The sequence below is a fragment of the Arvicola amphibius genome, chromosome 4 (assembly GCF_903992535.2).
Source record: "Arvicola amphibius chromosome 4, mArvAmp1.2, whole genome shotgun sequence".
Lineage (NCBI taxonomy): Eukaryota > Metazoa > Chordata > Mammalia > Rodentia > Cricetidae > Arvicola > Arvicola amphibius.
In genome coordinates, this window is record NC_052050.1 from 71,359,127 (window position 1) to 71,378,393 (window position 19,267).

Genomic DNA, 19,267 nt, shown 5'->3' on the forward strand with positions numbered 1-19,267 from the left:
GTCTGCTGGATATGATTATTCCTTTTCTGAAAGTAGAGACAAGGTATTGCCATCCTTGTGGCATTGACATCAGAATCCAAAAGCAGTAATGAGGAAACTGTATTAAAAGTCTCAAGTGTGTGAGCTCCATGCTGTTCTGAATCCTTCCTTTTCTAGTCTCTGAGACATACTGCTTCAGCAGATTGAGACGAAGGATTAACCTGTGTGAGTTTGTAGCTCTGACCTCTGGGTTCTTACTTTCTGTCTCTTGCCTGATAAATTTGGTCAGTGACTGAATTCTTGGAGCCTTGAGCTGCTTCTGTCCGTCACAAAGAGCTAAACACCATAAGAAAGCTTCCTGGGAAGGAATATGATCACAAGTCTATTCTTTTTGATTCTCAATCGCTTCTTGCTCTTGCAACTAATTTATTTTTTATATTTTGTCACAAGAGTTCTTTTGAATCTTTGTTCCCATCTATGATCTGCCCTCCTTGGAAATAGTAAGCACAGTGTGAAAATGAATATTAATGTCTTCTTTTATGTAATAAGAGGTGGTAAATTAATATGTCTTTTCATGACACATGGATCTTAAATACATTTTCTTGAATGAAAGATCGAATATTCTACAATCTGAGAATTATTTTAGCTTTGCAAAAAATGTTTATGCATGTGAGTGTTTATCCTGCACATCGGACTGTGCACTATGCGCATACCTTGTGCCAGCAGAGGGCAGAAGAAGGTGTCAGATCCCCTGGAACTGGAGATATCCTTGGTTGTGAACTGCCATGTGGGTGCTGGGAACTGCAGGAGTGATAAAATCACTGAGCCGTCTTTCCTGTCCAATAATTTGTTCTTTTTTTAAAGAAGCCTGAAGATGAACTATGAGCACATTTGAGTAAGCTAAGGAAACAGGGCAAGCATTAAAATACTGCTTCTCTTTAGAGATTCTTCAACTAAAAACTAAACAAAATTACAAGATTTTAGATTTTTTGGTGTAGGAATCTTTGATTTCGTTGATTAAAGTTGTTCTTAAGTATTTTGTGTATTTTATTGCTATCATCAATTGAATTCTTTTCTCATGTTGTCTTTGGAAACATATTTTTCTGTGGTGTTTGTATCTCACAACTTAGATGGATTCTCTTATTATTTCTGTGAGTTTTAGAAATTGCTTTGAGCTTCTAACATGCTCTGTTTGGAGGACCATGCCATTTGCAAACAGTGATTTTTACTTCATCCTGTTTAAATTTGTCATCTTTTATTTCTCTGTCTTGGGGAAACTGGATCTACACACGCAGAGAGATCAAAATAGACCTTTCTCCCACCTCATATACAAATAGCAACTGAAAGTGGGTTATAGTTTTTTAATGACACCTCAAAGTTCACAGTGAGTAGAAGAAACTGTGAGCTGCATCCTGAAGCTGATTTTGGCGAAGATTGTTTTTTGGCTTCCAAACACACTTGAAGTGGAGACAGTGGAAGCCAGTGTCGCCTGTAAGCTCTGGGTGGTTGCAATGTCTCCATGTAGATTCTGCTATGACAGCAAGTGTCCTGCTAAGAGGACATGGAAAAGACTCTGTTTGCTTGGGGTGGGGGCTACGTGGGAAGCCTCTGGATGCTGTCACTATGAGCTAAACTGCTCACAAAAAGTTACGCCTTTTCTTGAGAGAGCTTTGTCTTATATTTACCATGGATATTTTTTTTTGCTGGACTAATTTTTGCCTCATGTTGTCAAGTTTACTAAGAGAAGATTGTCTGTGAAACTGTTAATGCAGAATTAATTATTTCAAAAATATATGCTTGACACTCTTATGAAAAACAGGATAAAGTATGGATTATAAACACAAAGCATATGCATGTTCAGCTTAACCAATGTATTGAAACTCTTTTAATTTGGATAGTCTCCATGGGCAAGTGAAAGATCTTGTAAGTTCATGGATAGATCCTTACAGATGAGTTCTATCATTGTTTTTACTACCACGTTTTGAAAGTTTACTTCTGTGAGTTTTTTGTTTACTTAGCTATAAAACCAAAAAATAATTGGACAGGTTTTTGATTGACATTAAAGGTTCTCACCATACTCCTGTTGATGGCACAACACTGTAGTCCCAGTAATTTGAAGGCTGAAGCAGACAAATCCTTAGGGAGGCATAAAGCCTTGAAGTAGTTCGGTCTTGCTTAGTGGGACAAAGACATTGCCCTTCCTCCCGAGGATCTAGCCTTTTACTCAGGAATATGGTGTGCAAAGCCACAGTCCCAAACTGTACAACCTCAAGGCCAAAGTGTTGTCTTTCTTTGTCCCATCATGAGACTCTTATTTTTTTTTCTGCCTACCCAGGCCTTTAACCCTTGTGTGCCTGCTTGTAAGTCCCTTGCTTGGTGGATGAGTGTTGGTGTTTAAGCCCCAGTTCTCTACTGACAACTGGCTCATCTACAGAATCACAACACCCACAACTATCATAAATGACACATTAAACCCTACCCAAGATGGAGGCTCGCGAATCCTGTATTTAGCACAGTTCTTCCGCTCTTGCACTGCACCCATGTCTGTCACTCACAGGTCATTTGCTTCAGCTGTGGTTCCTTGCTAACCCCTCTCCCCATTGATATTTTCCTCCACTCTTCCTTGCGGCAACGGCTAAGGTCTCACTCATTCCCGTATTTGGAACTCATGGAGGATCCCCATGAGATACATTTTTCATTAGTTTGTGTGTGTGTGTGTGTGTGAGAGAGAGAGAGACATATACACACACATATATACATACGTATATATATATATATATATACGTATGTATATATATGTAGAGAGAGAGAGAGAGGTGGGGGGCAGACAGACAGACAGACAGACAGAGATACACATACGAAGTATCATAGCAGCCTTGTGGAGGTCAGAGGGTACCTGACTTGGATGTCAGTTCTACCCTGTTTGAGACAGGGTCTCTTGTTCATGGCTGTATGTGCCAGACTTTCTGGCCCGTGAGTTTCCTAGGATTCTCCCCAGTCCACTTCCTTTCTTACTGTGGCAGCACTGTGATTACAGATGTGTGCAGTTTCACATGTGTCTTTTCCATGGGTCGGAGGATCTGAACACAGTTCTTTGTAATAACAAAGAATGTGCCCACTGAGCATCTCATCAACCCCAACAATTCCACTCTGGAAGAGCAGTTATAGTTAATTTCTCACATGAACACTAGGTCTCTGGTATATAGTACACATAATTACTAGATCTAAATCTTGTATTCCAGTTGGGTTTTGACCATGGTCACACTAGCTCAGGGTTTGGGCAGCAACAAGCCTTTCTAGTCTAGTGCATGTTGGTGAGAGGCAGGGAGGCCCCATTAGAGAGCATACAGATAAATACATACCTCCTTCCTACTGGCTGCCCTCTGAATACTGAGGAAGATAAGTACACCGTGGGACTTCACTGAGTCCCGTGCTTCTTTACTGAGAGTAACTACTTGGAAGTGTCCATTTCTTTTCTTCATGATGAAATCTTTCAGTAAAGGCATGGAATTAAGTTGGGTTGGCATACTGGATTCTCAGAGGCTCACATTGTCTTTCCAGTTACCAGATGTTCACAAATTTAGAAAGCTAAGAGAAGCATAGGACTCCATAGTCTTCTCTGGTCACAGAATATGGAATATGTTGCAAGGTCACCACACTGGCTAAACACACAGATTCAGAGGGTGAAAGAACTGATCAGACATCTTTAAACATCCTAATGAGGCTTTAGACTGGAAAACAGATTACACAGAAATATGCTGGTTTGAATGTGTTCAGAGACCTGCCTTAGGTTAAAGATAAGGACCTTGTTTAGTCCCCTAAAGCTTTTGGTTAAAGGTAAAGAAGGACCTTGCTTTAGTGCCCTCAGCCAGGGTGTCAGGTTTACAGGAAGGATGCTTGGGACTGGCCAAGAAGAAAACCTGGAAAAGAAATGCAGGGTTCGAGAAGTAGACTTCCCGGAGAGGGCCATGCTCCTGACACTCAGTTATTTACACTCACTGGGAGGTGACCTTCATCTGTAAATGGACAGCTGTATTAGATGAAGGCTGTCCCAGCTGTCATCCTTACTCTCCCAATATTAATATGTTAAAAATGAATCCCTCCCCCTAAGTTCCTTGGTGCACAGCATTTTGAGATTTCCATATTTGGTTTAATTGTAAAAAAGTCAGCTTTTACCTGTTCATCTATGTGTATGTGTGCCTCTATGCCTATGAATGACCCTTATAAATAATAAGGTTTTGATCAGTAAGCATGCTTAGATTTATTTCTGGCAGTGCGTAGAACTAAATCCTTTCGTTGAGAGCATTAGTCAGATCATCTTGTCAGGTTCTAATGGAGCCATATTCAAGTCACACAATTAATTTTCTCAACAGAAGAGGAGGGTCTTTGTTTGGCCAGGTATTGTTAAATTTGAACCTAGTTTCAGTTGCTTCCATATGGCTCCGCTATGAGGGCTGGGACATGAATGATGCTATCAAGACCAATTAGGCATCTTCCTATCCGTTCTCTGGACCACTTGCTCTGGTACAGACTCAGCTATACTCTGATCTGGATCCAGTGTCTTTCATATTGGGTCCACATCACATTACACTGTTCCTTCAGCTTTTAAGGCATTTGAAAGACTCTTCTATCAAATATCCTATAAGAGCACACTCCAAAATTTCAGTACACATCCCCCAAAACAGAGATGGACCAGAGTCTGTGTAGCTGACATTCAGAGTGAATTCATCAACGTCTTTCTTTCTCTGTGACTCTGCACAAACAACATGGTCTCCATCTGTGGTGAGTTCCCTCTGAATATACCCCCTCCTGAGAAATTCTTAATTTATTATGACTACACCTCTGTTCTTTTCCTACCAACTCTGATTCCAACTATTTACTACAATATAGAACCTTGATTTCAAGTACACCTTTGCTGTGTATCTTAAGAAATATTTCCATTATTTTAGTACTTGAAGAGAAAAAGAAGCAAGTGATTTTTTTGACATGTCACATAAGGAGTAGGTATAGGGTATATATATATATATATGATAAAAGAAAATTTATTTGAGTAAATCATTTTTGCATGAATTTAACATTTCTTTGCCGTAAAACTGGAGCCCCAACACAGTGGAGCCCACTGCTGATTTCTCAGTACAATATTTGTTTTTAATGCATTTTTTTAAACCATGAACCTAACCATCTCAAGCTTTCAGCACTTACCTGGAGTCCAGGGTCAGAAAACTCCCACTTTTGCTTTCTTCAAATACATTGGGTTTGAAGGACAAGTGAGACCCACTGGAAACCTGAGAAAACTTGTGATGTCTGAAGGGTACTTTGCTCCTTGCTCCTAATTTCACCTGTGGTGGGAAAGACTCAGGTCAGAGCTCAAGTTCCTGAGAAGTCAACATAGCACATGCAGCAGATGATGCTGAGAGGCCTAACCCAGGAGGTAGGAGCATCCTCCTCAATAACCTCCTGCATTCTCACTCCAACCAACTGAGGTCAGGGCAGAGCTGGCACATTATCAGGTCTCCTGCTGATCCTAACTGAGGTTGCACACATTGGTTATGCCCTGAGGACACTGAGAAGCGTTCTCATTTTCATGTTCTGTCGCTGTAGGATTGAACCCAGGGTCTTGTCAAGGCTAGGCGAGTACTCACCCACTGAGTTGTATCCCCAGTCCCACAGATGCATTATTTAAAAGCATCGGAGAGTGAGTTGCTTACAAAGGGCAGCCTTGGAGACCGAAGGCCCCACTGTGGCAATTATAATGAACTTAGCTGGCTCTCCAAGACCTGCCTTGCAGCTTTCGCTACTCTCTGTTCACCTAGTTCTGCCAAACCTAAGTGACCTATTGTGTATTCTCAGGACAACTCCTTACTTGCTCATGTGATTCTGCATCCCGAGTTTCCTTCTGCTTCTCCACCTTGACTCCAGTCCTATCAGCCTCTTGCTAGACAGACTAAATTCCACGTCTCACTTGAAGCCAGCCATGCTCACCATGCCACAGCTGTCTTCCTTCTCTGGAGCCATCATGCAATGCTTATGTGTTTCCACACAGCTGCTCCATTGATCCAGCTGCAACTTGTTTCCCTTATGTAGAGTATGATGCTTTCATTTTTTTCTGTTATAATATTTAATGGGCCCGTGCTTATTATTTTTATTTTCAACATATTTATAAATTCACATATTCATTAAAAATGCATGGGCAAAGACCAGCTTCTTCTTACAGTATGGGGGAAGTTAATGTGCAAGACTCCCGTATTCACTTGAGGAATTTGTAATATGAGTTAAGGAAGAAAAATCTTTGCTAATACATTAATAGCTTTGTGACCTTACATGACTGAGCCCGAGTTTCCCCATCAGTAAGAGGTTATCATGATCTCTCTCCTACCATTGTTTGTGGTCTCGTGGCTCATAGTGTGTAAGGTGCCTGGTGTATGGTAGACATTCACTGAGTGGCTCTTCATAATGCTAAAATTTATCCAGTACAGACACACTGTCTTGTACTAATAAAGTCTTCAAAACACACTCTATGTGAAATAATTTCAGTCAGTGTGGGAATCACAAGTCTCTTTCTTTGCACAAGAAGCGTAACACCATCAAGAGAAACATTACTAACACTGCAAACACTATCATCTTCATACACAGTTAATGCAAATGGCACAAAATATCGTACACGAATGGAAGAATGTGATTTGGACCTGATCAATGAATGGGTGATAACAGCTACAACTACATGTTCCTGAACCAGTTATTCTTCCAGGAACCCCGCACATATCAACCCAGGCAATATTCTTAATAACTTTATTAGTTCCTATTACCATGCCCACTCCATAGAAGTCAGAGCTGGGGCACAGATAACCTGGTGTCTGTTACACAGCTACCCAGTGTCACCCTTCCCTCTAAACTGTGTGCTGACTGGATTTACGTCAAATTGACACAAGCCAGAATCATCTGAGAGGAGGAACCTCAGTTGAGAAAATGCCTCCTTGTGATTGGGCTATAGGCAGGCCTGTAGAGCATTTTCTTAATCAGTAATTGATGGAGGAGGCCCCAGCCCACTGTGGGTGTGACCTCTCTGGGCTGATGATACTGGGTTTTATAAGAAATCAGACTGAGCAAGCCATGATGAGCAAAAAAGTAACAATCCTCCCTAGTCTCTGCATCAGCTCCTGTCTCCTGGCCCCAACCTAATTTGAGTTCCTGTCTTTGCTTCCTACAGTGGACTGTGGCTCAGAATATATAAGCCAAAAAACCCTTTTCTCCCCAACTTGCTTCTGGTCATGGTCTTTTACCACTGTGTTAGAAATCCTAATTAAGATACCGGGTATGAATGAACAAATTTTATTCCCAGGAATACTTTGCTGTAGTTCTGGAGGGAAGAACGAGACGGTAGGAATCTATAAGAATGCGTTTGTGGTTATACAGCTGTGCGGGTCAGCTTTTCCATCACGGTGACTGAAACACCTTCAGGACGAGGTAAGTTGGGGGAGATTTATCTTGGCTCACTGTTCCAGACCATCAAGGTGGGTATATGTGGTGATTTGAATAAGAATGGCTCCCATGGGCTCATATATTTAAATGTTTAGTCACCAGGGAGTGGTTCTACTTGAGAAGGACTAGGCGATGTGGCCTTGTTGGAGGAAGTGAGTCACTGGGGCTGGACTTTGAGGTTTCAAAAGCCTAAACCAAGCCCAGTGTCTCTGTCTTCCTGTTGCCTGTTGGATCTAGACGTAGAGCTCCCAGCTACTTCTCTGCATCATGTCTGCCTGTGTGCCGCCGTGCTCCGTTCTATGCTGATAATAGACTAGACCTCTGAAACTGTAAGCAAGCCCCCAGTTAAATGGTTTCTTTTATAAGTTGCCTTGGTCACGGTGTCTCGTCACCATAGCAACAGAACAGTGACAAAGACAGGTACAGTCGACCAGAACCACTCAAATCATGGCAGCCAGAAAACAGAGAGGGAATACCTATGCTTGTTGGCTTCCAGCTTTTCTCCCTCTTTATTCCCTTTGGGTTCTATTGTATGGCTGGTGTTGTCTACATTAAGGATGAATTATCCCCATTTAATTAATCTCTGGAAACATATGAGTAGATACAGCCAGTGGGGTGTTATACTAGTCTCCTGAATGTCTCTCAGTCCAATGGAATTGACAATCAAATGGACATTTAAAATGTGATACCTTGATTACAAGATATAGAGCAAATAAGCCGGAACTAAGCCAGACGACCCCTATCCTGCTACTAGTATTCATAATACTGAAAGGTGTTAAATGGGCTGCTGGAGGAGAAACGGCATTAGTAGTCTTACCTGTGAACCTACCAACTACAATGGCTGACTGCTAGGACTGTGCCCACTGGAGCAATAGTGGCACACCTGCCACGGGGGTAACCAAGAGCACTTCAAGGCCCTGCCCCTCAGGAAGGATCTTAGGTCTGACATTATAAACCTGATTTTTAAAAAAGGAATGAGTGAGGAGATCACAAGTCATTGATGAGGAACTTATTGGTGGATAGTTAAATTAACATGGAATCAAACTGCCCTCTAAATATTTATGCTTTATAACCACAGACAAATGCTAATCTTAATAAGTAAGAGTCTCTTTACAAAAAAATGATGGGGGCTGTGAGTTCGAGACCAGCCTGGTCTACAAGAGCTAGCTCCAGGACAGGCTCTAAAGCTGCAGAGAAACCCTGTCTCGAAAAACCAAAAAAAAAAAAAAACAAAAAAAAATGATGGGAATTTGGAAACTTGTGGCTGTTCATGCCAAGAAAACAGAACAGTTGAACACTCAATCCTGAGCAGGACATTTCTACTACTCCAATTAAGGCCCAAGGAATATGACGGAAGAAGGGTCAGAAGGAATATATGAGCCAGAAGATAAGGATAAATGCTGTGGAGTTGTCTTCTGAGCATGCCACAGCCATGGTTATTATGATTTCACAGCAACTGGGATTGCCTGAGCTGGGTCATACAAGCCTGGGCCCTTGTCAACTCTAGTCTTGGGTGGGAAGGGTCTCAGGGCTCTATTCCTCCCTGCTGATAAATTCTATACCCTTTGGTGAAGCCACCAGGCTCTACTGGATAATTCCGAAGACATAGTCATACAGAGGGTTCTGGTTAAACCCAGGAGGCTACAAAACAACAACAATAACAACAACAACAAATTGCTTTAATTTGCTGTCTATTGCTATGATAAAATACCGAGCAAAACAACTTGGTAAGAAAGATGTTTATTTAGCATTAGAGGCTACAGTCCATCATGGAGGGAAGCCAAAGCAGGAACTCAAGGATGAATGACCTGCTGGAGCAGAAATCATGGTAGAATGCTGTTTACTGGATTGCGTCCAGGCTCATTTTCAGCTACCTTTCTTATATACCCAGCTCACACGCCTAGGGGTGGCACTGCCCACAGTGGGCTGGGCCTCCTACATCAATTGGCAATAAGAAAAATGCCCCACAGACAAGATGCAGGAAATTCCTCTGTTGAGGTTCCCTCTTCCCAGGTGTGTAAAGCTGACAAGCAACACTACCAACACTTGTAGAAATGTCCTTGAGTGTACAGATAAGCACTAGGGAAATGAGGAAGGTCGAATGCGTAGTAGACTCATCTGTTCAAAGGATTGTCTACCTGTTTTCCACCTGGAAAGCTGGGAATGGATTTAGTTTATAGTCTGGTGATCTTTTGCCGTCTGTTGGACCAGGCTTCACTTGATTCCTCAAGACTATTATGTTTGTTATTATTATATTACCTATAATATAATTTTTGTTTTTATATATTATGTTTGTTATTATACTATTATCCCAGACTCTTCCTCCCTAGATCTTGAGCATTGTTTCATAATCCATAAAACCGATCCTAATGGGAGATGACATGTGTGCTTTGCAGCAGCCTAGGTAACTCTATGCCATCTTAGGGCCAGGCCAATCCCGACCCCACAGGTATTATAGTCATTCTTCCTAGACTTTTGTCTTGGATATTGCTTCTGAGTCATCAGAACCCAGCTTTATGGAAGAGGCCATATGTACTTTGTGAAGAGTTTCAATACACACACATCTTATCTTGGTTGTGCACACCAGATTAAGTTAATTGTTATCAGGAAACTTTTATCCCCAAACTGTGCTGTGCTTCAATACTGTCTGAAATAAACTGCCTGGTGTCAGAGTCTAGATGTTTGAGCCAACACCAGCTAACTAAGTTGTTTTGAGCCATATTTTCTTCTTATTTCACAAAGATCAACATTCTTATGACCCTGGTGGCTGCAGGGATGCCCACATCGATGAATGGGGAAGGGACCTGTAAGGGGAGGGCATACAATGGAGCGAGGGAGATAAGAGAGAGTGTGAGCTTGAGCATAGTCAGAAAACATCACTTGTATAAAATCATCAAAGAGTAAATTTCATTAATAAAAGTATAAAATATACAGTTATTATTATACTGTGTATTGGTTTTTATGTAGGAAAGGTATGGGAAGATTGTTGGACCTTTATACAGCCATAGGCTTTGTTTGCAATATAATCATCAAACACTGATTTTAACAGCTTTCTTGAGATATAATTCACATACAGAACACACATGTTTAAGATCTACATTTTAATGTTTCAGTATGCTCAAAAATTTGCCTCTTTATTGTTTTAGAACATTTTGTCACCTTATTTCCCTTCATGCCCACTTGCAGTCACTGTCCTGACTCTCTCTTCCAGGCAACCATTGATGTAATTGTGTCTCTGGCACTCCACAGTGGGTGTGGCCTTTTGCATCCAAGCTACTGTCTCTCTGCACACAGTTCTGGGGAAGTGCCATGGTGGCCTATTTCAACACGCCATTCTTTCATGGCTGACAAGGCTCTCGTTCATGGATAGACCTTATCTCCTGTATTCACTCACTGGTTGATGGACATTTGGCTTGTCCCCGCAGTTTGGTAGCTGTAAATAATGATGCCTTGACACATTGGTAACTTTGGCATCTGAATATTGACTTCTGTAATTTCAAGGAAAATCAATAAAGATGTTAAGAACACACCTGAAAACCAGAGAAAACACAGGCATTTTGTAAAAAGGATACTAGTCCTCTATAAAGTCTAAAAAGGACAAAAAGCAAAGAAATCTGCTCTTCAGATCCTCACACTGATCCACCATAGGTGTCTGTGAAACCCGCCATTGCACTTCTTTTCTGGAAATTTTGATGACTAAAAATGGGTAGAATCTATAAGAGCCAGGCTTGTTGTTAGGCCACAGACAAGGGAGATTTATGTTTCTCTTGAGTCTTTTGGGATTTTACAAACCCCTGCCTCCAATCTGGGAGGAGACATGCAATAAAGGGGGCTGGCTGGGGGAAGCAGCCGTGTGTGTATTCTAGGGGGCAGCTGCAGCTGATTTTATCTGAAGCAGTTTGGGATCAGTGTTGCCAGGTAGCTGGGCTCCTTTAAAAGATAAAACGATAGTTTTCATATTGATTTTAAAAAAATCACCAGCACAAGATTGGCACATGATTAAGCCAGTCAACAGTCCAGCATAGAGGGAGGCTCAGGAGCTCCCACCCTTTGCCGGGAGGTTATTGGCAGCTGAGAGCTGGAGAAAGAAGAGTCAGTTGTCTCTAGTTTGCTTTTCTACTCAATGATTTCTGCTTGATTTTCTGTTTTATTGAGGTTTTAGGTCTCAAATCCAGGGCTTTGCTCATAGTCGGCAAATCCTTTGCCACTGAACTCATCCCCAGTCCTTCTGTTTGACTTTTGAATTTGTTTCTGGCTCTTCAAGTTTTATTTCATTGTATCGTTGTTGTTTTTAGGGTCCTGCATTATTTCTGTATTGCCTGTGTTTGTTGATTCACTCCTTTAAACACCTGTTTCAACATCTCCATCCAAGCATTTGCCCCGTCCATTCCTCATTTTGTCAGGTGAAGTCGTGTTTTCACGCCAGCTCTTTGTGCATATTGCTGGGCAGCACCATTTATGAACAGAAACTCTAGGTGTTTATCACAGCCTTTGTAATCTGGCTTTATGCTTGTCCTTGGAGATATTAAAGCAGGCTTCTTGGCATTTTTCTCTGGGCCTCTAGTTACTTTTGCATTTTCAGCACTAGATGGCAGGCTAAGGCCAGGTTAGTCACATGCACATGCCTGGTGTGTGTCACTGTATCAGAAGTGGTTACAAGCCTAGAGAGATCTGCAAACTTCAGCTGCTGTGTTGTTCATCAAGTGGGAGTGAGTCCCAAGAAGGTTATTTTCATACTACAGTCCTCTCTGGATTATAGGAATCACCTCATTTATAGTCAGTGGTTCATGCGGAGATGCAAGACATTCCCCTGGCTCTAGGAAGACTAACCATAGGTAGGCTCTGGCTAAATGCAACACCTATGTGTAGTGAGGAGCTGCGGGCAGGCCTGCTTTTCATCCTGCCTAGCTCCTGCACGGCTAGCTTAAAACCCGAAATAACGACACACAAACTATATTCATTTAAACACTTCCTGGCCCATTAGTTCCAGCCTCTTATTGTCTAATTCTCACATCTTGACTAACCCATTTCTAATAATCTGTGTAGCACCATGAAATGGCGTCTTACCGGGAAAGATTTAGCATGTCTGACCTGGTGGCTGGCTTCATGGAGACTGTCCCAGAGAGGAGAGGCAGGGCAATTGCCCGAGGCATCTGCCTCACTCCCAGCATCCTGTTCTGTCCACTCCACCCACCTATGTTCTAACCTATCAGGCCAAGCAGTTTCTTTATTAATTAACCAATGAAACAGCATATAGATAGAAACACTCCTACATCACCTATGGCCACAAACACCACAAAGACTACACTGAATCTGGCCCACTGAGACCACTACAGGTCTAGATAAGACCAGTGTACACACTGGCATGAGCTGCATGCTGCTGAGGCAGAGCCACGGCCCAAGTTCACTGTAACCAGATGCAGGTGACAATGGCCAGAACGGAAATGTGATAGTAGACATGTCTCCTCTTGGCTTGATTCTAGCATTCTTTGTATGGACCCTAACCTGGGTGTGGAAACCATTAGGATCACCCCAGTGTTAGGCTTCACCACCCAGCCTTGAGTCTCAAGGCAAAGTCTTGTGATCACTCTGCTAGCCTACTCTAGAAAATGAAACCTCAAACTCTGATGGGTTGGGACAGCATGATGAAGGCAGTGTCTTGGTCACATAGACTGATTCTAAGCTGGGACATACCACTCAGAAAGGTGCTTGAATTTCTTTATTCTCATTTCCATAGTAATATAAAATAAAAAAGTAATGTTATTAGCAAAAAGTGAGAAATTCCAATTAAAATGATTTATTATATGATGACACTTATGAATAATGTTTTCTGATAGTAAACACCAAATCCTTTGCACTGGCCTAAAGTTAGATATTTTACTGGTTCTTGTTTCTTCTTCTACCTGGAGTCTGTGCCTCTCCCCAGTACCCTCCACAGAGCCCCCTTCACATCCTTGTTCCTCAGTGTATAAATCAGAGGGTTGAGCATGGGGGTGACTACTGTATAAAAAAGAGCAACAAACTTCCCCTCACCCTCAGAGTACCTGTGGACAGGTTGGAGATAGGTGGAGATGGCCGAGCCATAAAACAGGGTAACCACAATGAGGTGAGACGCACATGTCCCAAAAGCCTTTCTGCGACTAGCCATTGACTTAATGTTCAGCACTGCCCTGGCAATGTGGGCATAGGAGCCCAGAATTAGCACTAAAGGACAGACTAAGATAATGACCCGGGCCACAAACAGATTGGCTTCTGTTCCTCCTGTGTCCTCACAAGCCAACTTCAGGAGAACAGGCAGCTCGCAGAAGAAGTGGTTCAGCTGGTGTCCACAGAGAGGCATGGCCATCACGAGGCTTGTCTGGATCAGAGAGTTCACGAGTCCTCCCACCCAGGAGAATATAACCAACGCCCTGCAGAGAAGGGGATGCATAATGGTTGTGTAGTGGAGTGGGCGGCACACGGCGGCATAGCGGTCGACAGCCATTGCCACCAAAAGCACACACTCAATTCCTCCCAGTGAGAGCATTATGAAGAGCTGGGCTACACACCTTGCAAAGCTGATGGTCCTGTCGAGTCCAGAGAGGTTGACCAGCAGCTGGGGCACAGTGCTGGCGGTGAAGCAGAGGTCCAGGAAGGAGAGGTGGCAGAGAAAGTAGTACATGGGTGTGTGTAGGCGAACGTCCAGTCGTGACAGAATGATGATCACGGTGTTGCTGAAGAGAGTCAGAGAGTAGAAAACAGAGATGAAGGCAAAAAAGACAGGTTCTAGGTGAGGCCAGTCTGAGAAGCCCAGCAGCAGGAAGCCCTCTTCCAAACTGGTGTTCAGGCTTTTCATGGTCTCCCACCTGCACAAATAGAACACAACTCAATTCTTTCTATAGAGAACATGAATGGATGCAGTTCATATTGTAATAAAATACATGGTACATATGACTATCTCAGGAATATAGGAATAGTCTTGGAAGAATTAACAAATCTACAATATATCTCAGTTGGTGGCACAACAATTTAGGCATCCATGCTCTATAGTTTTATTAATAATTTTTGAAATCACATAATAAAAATACTATATTTATTGTAGAAAGATTAGACTTCTAATTATGAGACATATGCATGCTAGAATCATAATCCAAAATAATTTGACCTTGATAAAACTAAATTCCAACAGTCATCAAAACAGGTAATAGAAGATACGAATCAGAGAAAACTGAACTTTGATTTAAAAATCTCAGTTGCACGAGTGTAGAGTGAAGTGGAGAAGAAACCTGCAACCCTGAGAGCCATTTACTAAAAAACAAGAAGACACAGACATAACGATGTAATGACCCGAGACCCAACCAATGTCAGCAGTGCCTTCCCAAGTGTTCAAGGTTAAACAGGGCAACACTCCTAGCAGAGGATTGGCCTCCCCAGTTTACAACGAGACCCGAACATCGTTCACTGCAAGGGTTTGTCAGGAGTTCTGTGCTGCACAGACAGGTAAAGAAGGAGAGTCACTCCAGAATGTGATTTTAGGTTCTCTGGAAGCAGGAAGCTTCTGTGAACTGAACCTCAAACCACCGTCCAGAAGAATCAATATTTATTGACTGTACATGAAAGTTGCTTGGGGTACAAGTTCCTCATACCAAAGCCACTTTGATCTACACTATATGTTCTTTGAAGGAAATTATCATAGCCTGCAATCTTAGTCTTTATTGTGTACTGTTTGCAGTACCCAATGATTCAAGGCCTACAAATGTGACCTGATAGTCTTGTGACCAAAGCCATGAAACACATAGAAAACCCCTTCAGAAAAACAACTCCATAAATCGTAGAAGACAATCACTGTTTTCTATTATGATTTCTTCAAGGTCTAGGTACCTTAAACAAATGCTAATACATTCAACTGTTACCCTCCATACAGTGATAAACCAACTGTTACAATCTAACAGACTGTAACCTAGATACAATGACTCTAACAGATTGTAACCCTAGATACAATGAATCTACTAGATTCCCAGTACATTTGTTTAATGACTCCTTCACCTTATTTCTTCACCCACAGACTTTCCTCTGTGTCTCTAGCTCCTATTTTCTTCTTTATGGGGAATCTTCCTATTCCTCTGCTCCAGCATGCTCCGTGAATCCATTTCTGGCAAAGCACAGCTCCATGACTAACTTCGGGTGGATATGGTGGGTGCCCTGTCTTGTGCAAAACTAGCTTCACTGTCTGTCTAGCACATCATCTGACACGGAAGAGGACTGAAGGATGAACTCAATGAGCCTTCAGCATCATCCTGTGGCACTGCTGGATGGGTCCTTAGGGAGGCAGGCAGCCTTGAAATCTATTCAGTCTTGCTTAGTGGGACAAAGACATTGTCCTGCTCCCGGGGGAACTAGTCTTTTATTCAGGAATACGGTGTGAAAGATACAGACCCAAAGTCTGCAACCTCAAGATCAAGGTGTTTTCTTTCTCTGTCTGGTATGCAGAACCCCACCCTCAATGCTTACCTGGAACACCGAGACCAGAGACTCCCTGTCTTTGACACTGCTCACCTTGCAGTTCTTTCACTGCCCTTGGCTCTGCTACTCAGGAACCAGTTTCTCTGGCTAGCACCTTTTGCTAATTATTGCCTTATTGTAGAGATTCTTTTCTTCACTCTTCCTTCTGCTCAGTACTAGGGCCTGACCCTTGCCCATATTTGTTAATCATGGCATGAAAATCTCCCTGGGAAATATTTTCATCATTGAAGAACAATTGCATCTCTCTGTTTTCACGGATCATAACTAGGCCTCTGGTATGTCCCCTGTATTATTTCTATCCCTTCGTCTCAGAACCCAGGTGAGCTTTGACCCCCACCACACTGCTTCTGGAATTGATCAGCATGGAGTCCTTGTGGGAGCCCAGTGCGTGTGGTTTAAATCTCTATGTGTGGGGTTGCTAGAGTGGATACAGATCAACTCCTTCCAAACAGTTCACTTCCAGTCATAGAGGAAAGTATTTATGTTGTGTATGTTCATTCACGTGGTTCCGTAGTCCTCAAGTGAAGGTAAACAACTGCCTGACTAGTTCAGCTTCCTTTCTTGTTGGCGAAACTGTCTCACTGTGTATCCCCTGACTGACCTGGAACACACCATGTGGACCAAGCTTGTCTCAAACTCAGAGATCTGCCTGCTTTTTATTTCCAATGCTGGGATTAAAGGTATGTGCCACCAAGCCTGGCCCTGTTAGTGAAACTTTTTATCTCAGTGAAAGCATGAAATGAGCCCAGGGTGGCACCCTGGCTCCTAACGACACACATTTTATTTCCAGCCATCATCATACATTGGGAAATTTAGGAAATCATGAAAAATAGAGAGACAATAAGTATCTGCATATGTCAAAAATAATACAGAATAATAAGTTCCTGGCTCTATACTTGGATTACAACATTGACTGCATACATAGATTCAGAGGAACAGAATTGATCAGCTGTCTGTAAACATCCTAATGAGGATCAACAGAATCTATCAGCCACCTGTAAACATTCTAATGAGGATTCAGATTGGAAAAAGGAATCCATAAAGACCAATGCAAACTGGTATCTGTGCTCAGAGACCTGTCCTAGGTTAGAGGTGAGGACCTTGCTTTGTTTTCCTGAAGCTAATACTCAGACCGGGGGTCAGATTTACAGGAAGGAAGATGGTGATTACCCAGGAAGAAAAGCTGAAGAAGAAATGAAGATTCTGAAACTAGACTGCCTAGAAAGACAATCTTCACATTCATTCTGAGCGACCTTCAGAATTTGCAAAAATATTTCTGATTAGGTGAAGGCTGAGTTACCTGGTTTGTGACCTCACTTCCTGCTCGGATTTTTACTTTTCACATATTAACAACATGCTAAATGTTGACCTCCTTCTAATGTCCTTGGTGCACAGCCTTTTGAGATTTCCATATTTGGTTTTATTTATTATAAAGATCAGCTTTTTAATCTGTATACATCTCTCTGTATGTGTCTCTGTGTCTATGAATGATCTTTATAAATAATAACTTTCTGGCCAACAAGGATGTTAAATTTCTTTCTAACAGTGTGTAGAACTAAATCCTTCAGCTCAGGTCACTGTTTTGATGATCCTGCCAGATTATAATGGAACCGCACTCAAGTCATGCAATTTAAGTTTGTTAACAAAGAGAAAGATCCCACTAACTCACCCCTAATCGCCTTCTTTGAGTGTGTGTTGAATCTGCTTTAACTCTGTTTCATTAGGCCATCACATGCGGCTAAACTATTGGCGTTAGAACATTAATGTCGCTATCAAAACCAACTAGGCACCAAATGATTATCCTGTCAATCCTCTACCCGCTCAGCTGTACAGACCCCTTACACTCTGGTTAACTCCCATCCCTTCCATGATAGACATGGCACACTACCCACTTTCATTCCACAAGCTTTTTAGGAACTCTGCAAGGTCCTCAATACAACATCCAAGAATTCTCTACCCTAAATATTCAGTATACAACCCCAAACCACAGACGGTTTGTAGCCAGTTTAGTTGAGCTTTCAAGAGTGAATTTAGGAGATTGTTATTTTACATGAACGGCACACGGAACACGGTCTCCACCTATGATGGGTACTCCTGTGTGTACCCCTCCATGAAACCTTAGGTTTGTTTCTGCAACTCTGACTACACTTCGGTCAAGTTTCAGTGTATAGAAGAGCCTTACCGTTTATGTTTTGAAACTTATTTCACTAATTTTAAGCAATTGTAGAGAAAGAGATTCAGGTAAGAATTTTCCAGACCTGATGTTTAGCAGAGCAGAGTGGTCAGGTGACAGAGAATGTAGGAGTTCATGAGGGATAAAATATTTTTCCATTACTTTAATGTTCTTTCCTCCCAAACTAATATCCCAACACAGCAGAGTCTAGTGCTGATTGCTTATCACAGTATTTCTTTTTAAAGTGTGATAGTGAGCATCTCACCCAGTCCCCACTTACCTGAAGTTCAAGGACAAAACTCTTGCCTTTATCTTTCTCTGTTCTACTGGCTTCAAAGGAGAGTTGAGGCCCACTAGAGACTGGCGGTACCTTGTGATACCTGAGAGATACTCCCTTCTTTGGTTCTGTAGTGGGCAGGGCTCAGGTCACAGCTCCTCTCTCTGAGAAGTCATGATAGCATATGTAGTGGACAGTACTGAGACTCCTCCTAACCTAGGATGAGAGAATGCCCCTCACCCTGATGCTCTGACACCAAGAAGCAACGTGTGTTATCAAACCTACTCCTGAAACTAAAGCTGCATACATCAATTCTGCCTTCAGGGAATTCTGACACCTTGTGGGCTTTGAACCTAGGGGCTTCTGCATGTTAAAGTAAATACTATAGCACTGAGTTGTATCCCCAGTCCTTCAGACTCTTCAAAAGCAATGGCTTTTAAGTGGCTTATGACCTTAGAGACCTACGGCCCCACTGTGGCAATTACAATGAACTTGACTGGCTCTCCAAGATCTGCCTTGCAGCTCCCAGTACTCTATTCCCCCAGCTCTGTCAAACCTAAGTGACCTACGGTGTGTTCTCAGGACAGCTTCTAACTTGGTCATGTGACTCTGCAGCCTGGGATTCCTTCTTGTTCCTACTTAGACCCCTACTAGCCCTTTGCCAGACACACAAATTCCACATTGCACTTGAAGCCTGCCATTTCTAGCAAACTTCAGTTGTCTCTTTCTCTGCAGTTTTCATACGATGCCCAGATAGGTATCCACTGTTCCATCTGATATTTCTTTTCTTTCCTATATATGAATTAGGATACATCCATTCCTCTCTTCTTTTGCTTTTGAATTTTATTCATATTTGC

The 19,267-nt window shown here is 42.2% G+C and overlaps 1 protein-coding gene across 1 annotated transcript; it reads right to left on the minus strand.

The window, feature by feature from the left end:
- Nucleotides 1-13,357: 13,357 nt before the first annotated feature.
- On the minus strand, nt 13,358-14,293 carry LOC119812722 (olfactory receptor 2Y1-like). Its single transcript, XM_038327590.1, has one exon. The coding sequence runs from the start codon at nt 14,291-14,293 to the stop codon at nt 13,358-13,360; it is 936 nt and encodes a 311-aa protein (XP_038183518.1).
- Between the last annotated feature and the right edge of the window lie 4,974 nt (nt 14,294-19,267).

Excerpts from the sequence above, each read along its gene's own strand:
- LOC119812722 (XM_038327590.1), bottom strand. The coding sequence starts at position 14,293 with ATGAAAAGCCTGAACACCAGTTTGGAAGAGGGCTTCCTGCTGCTGGGC.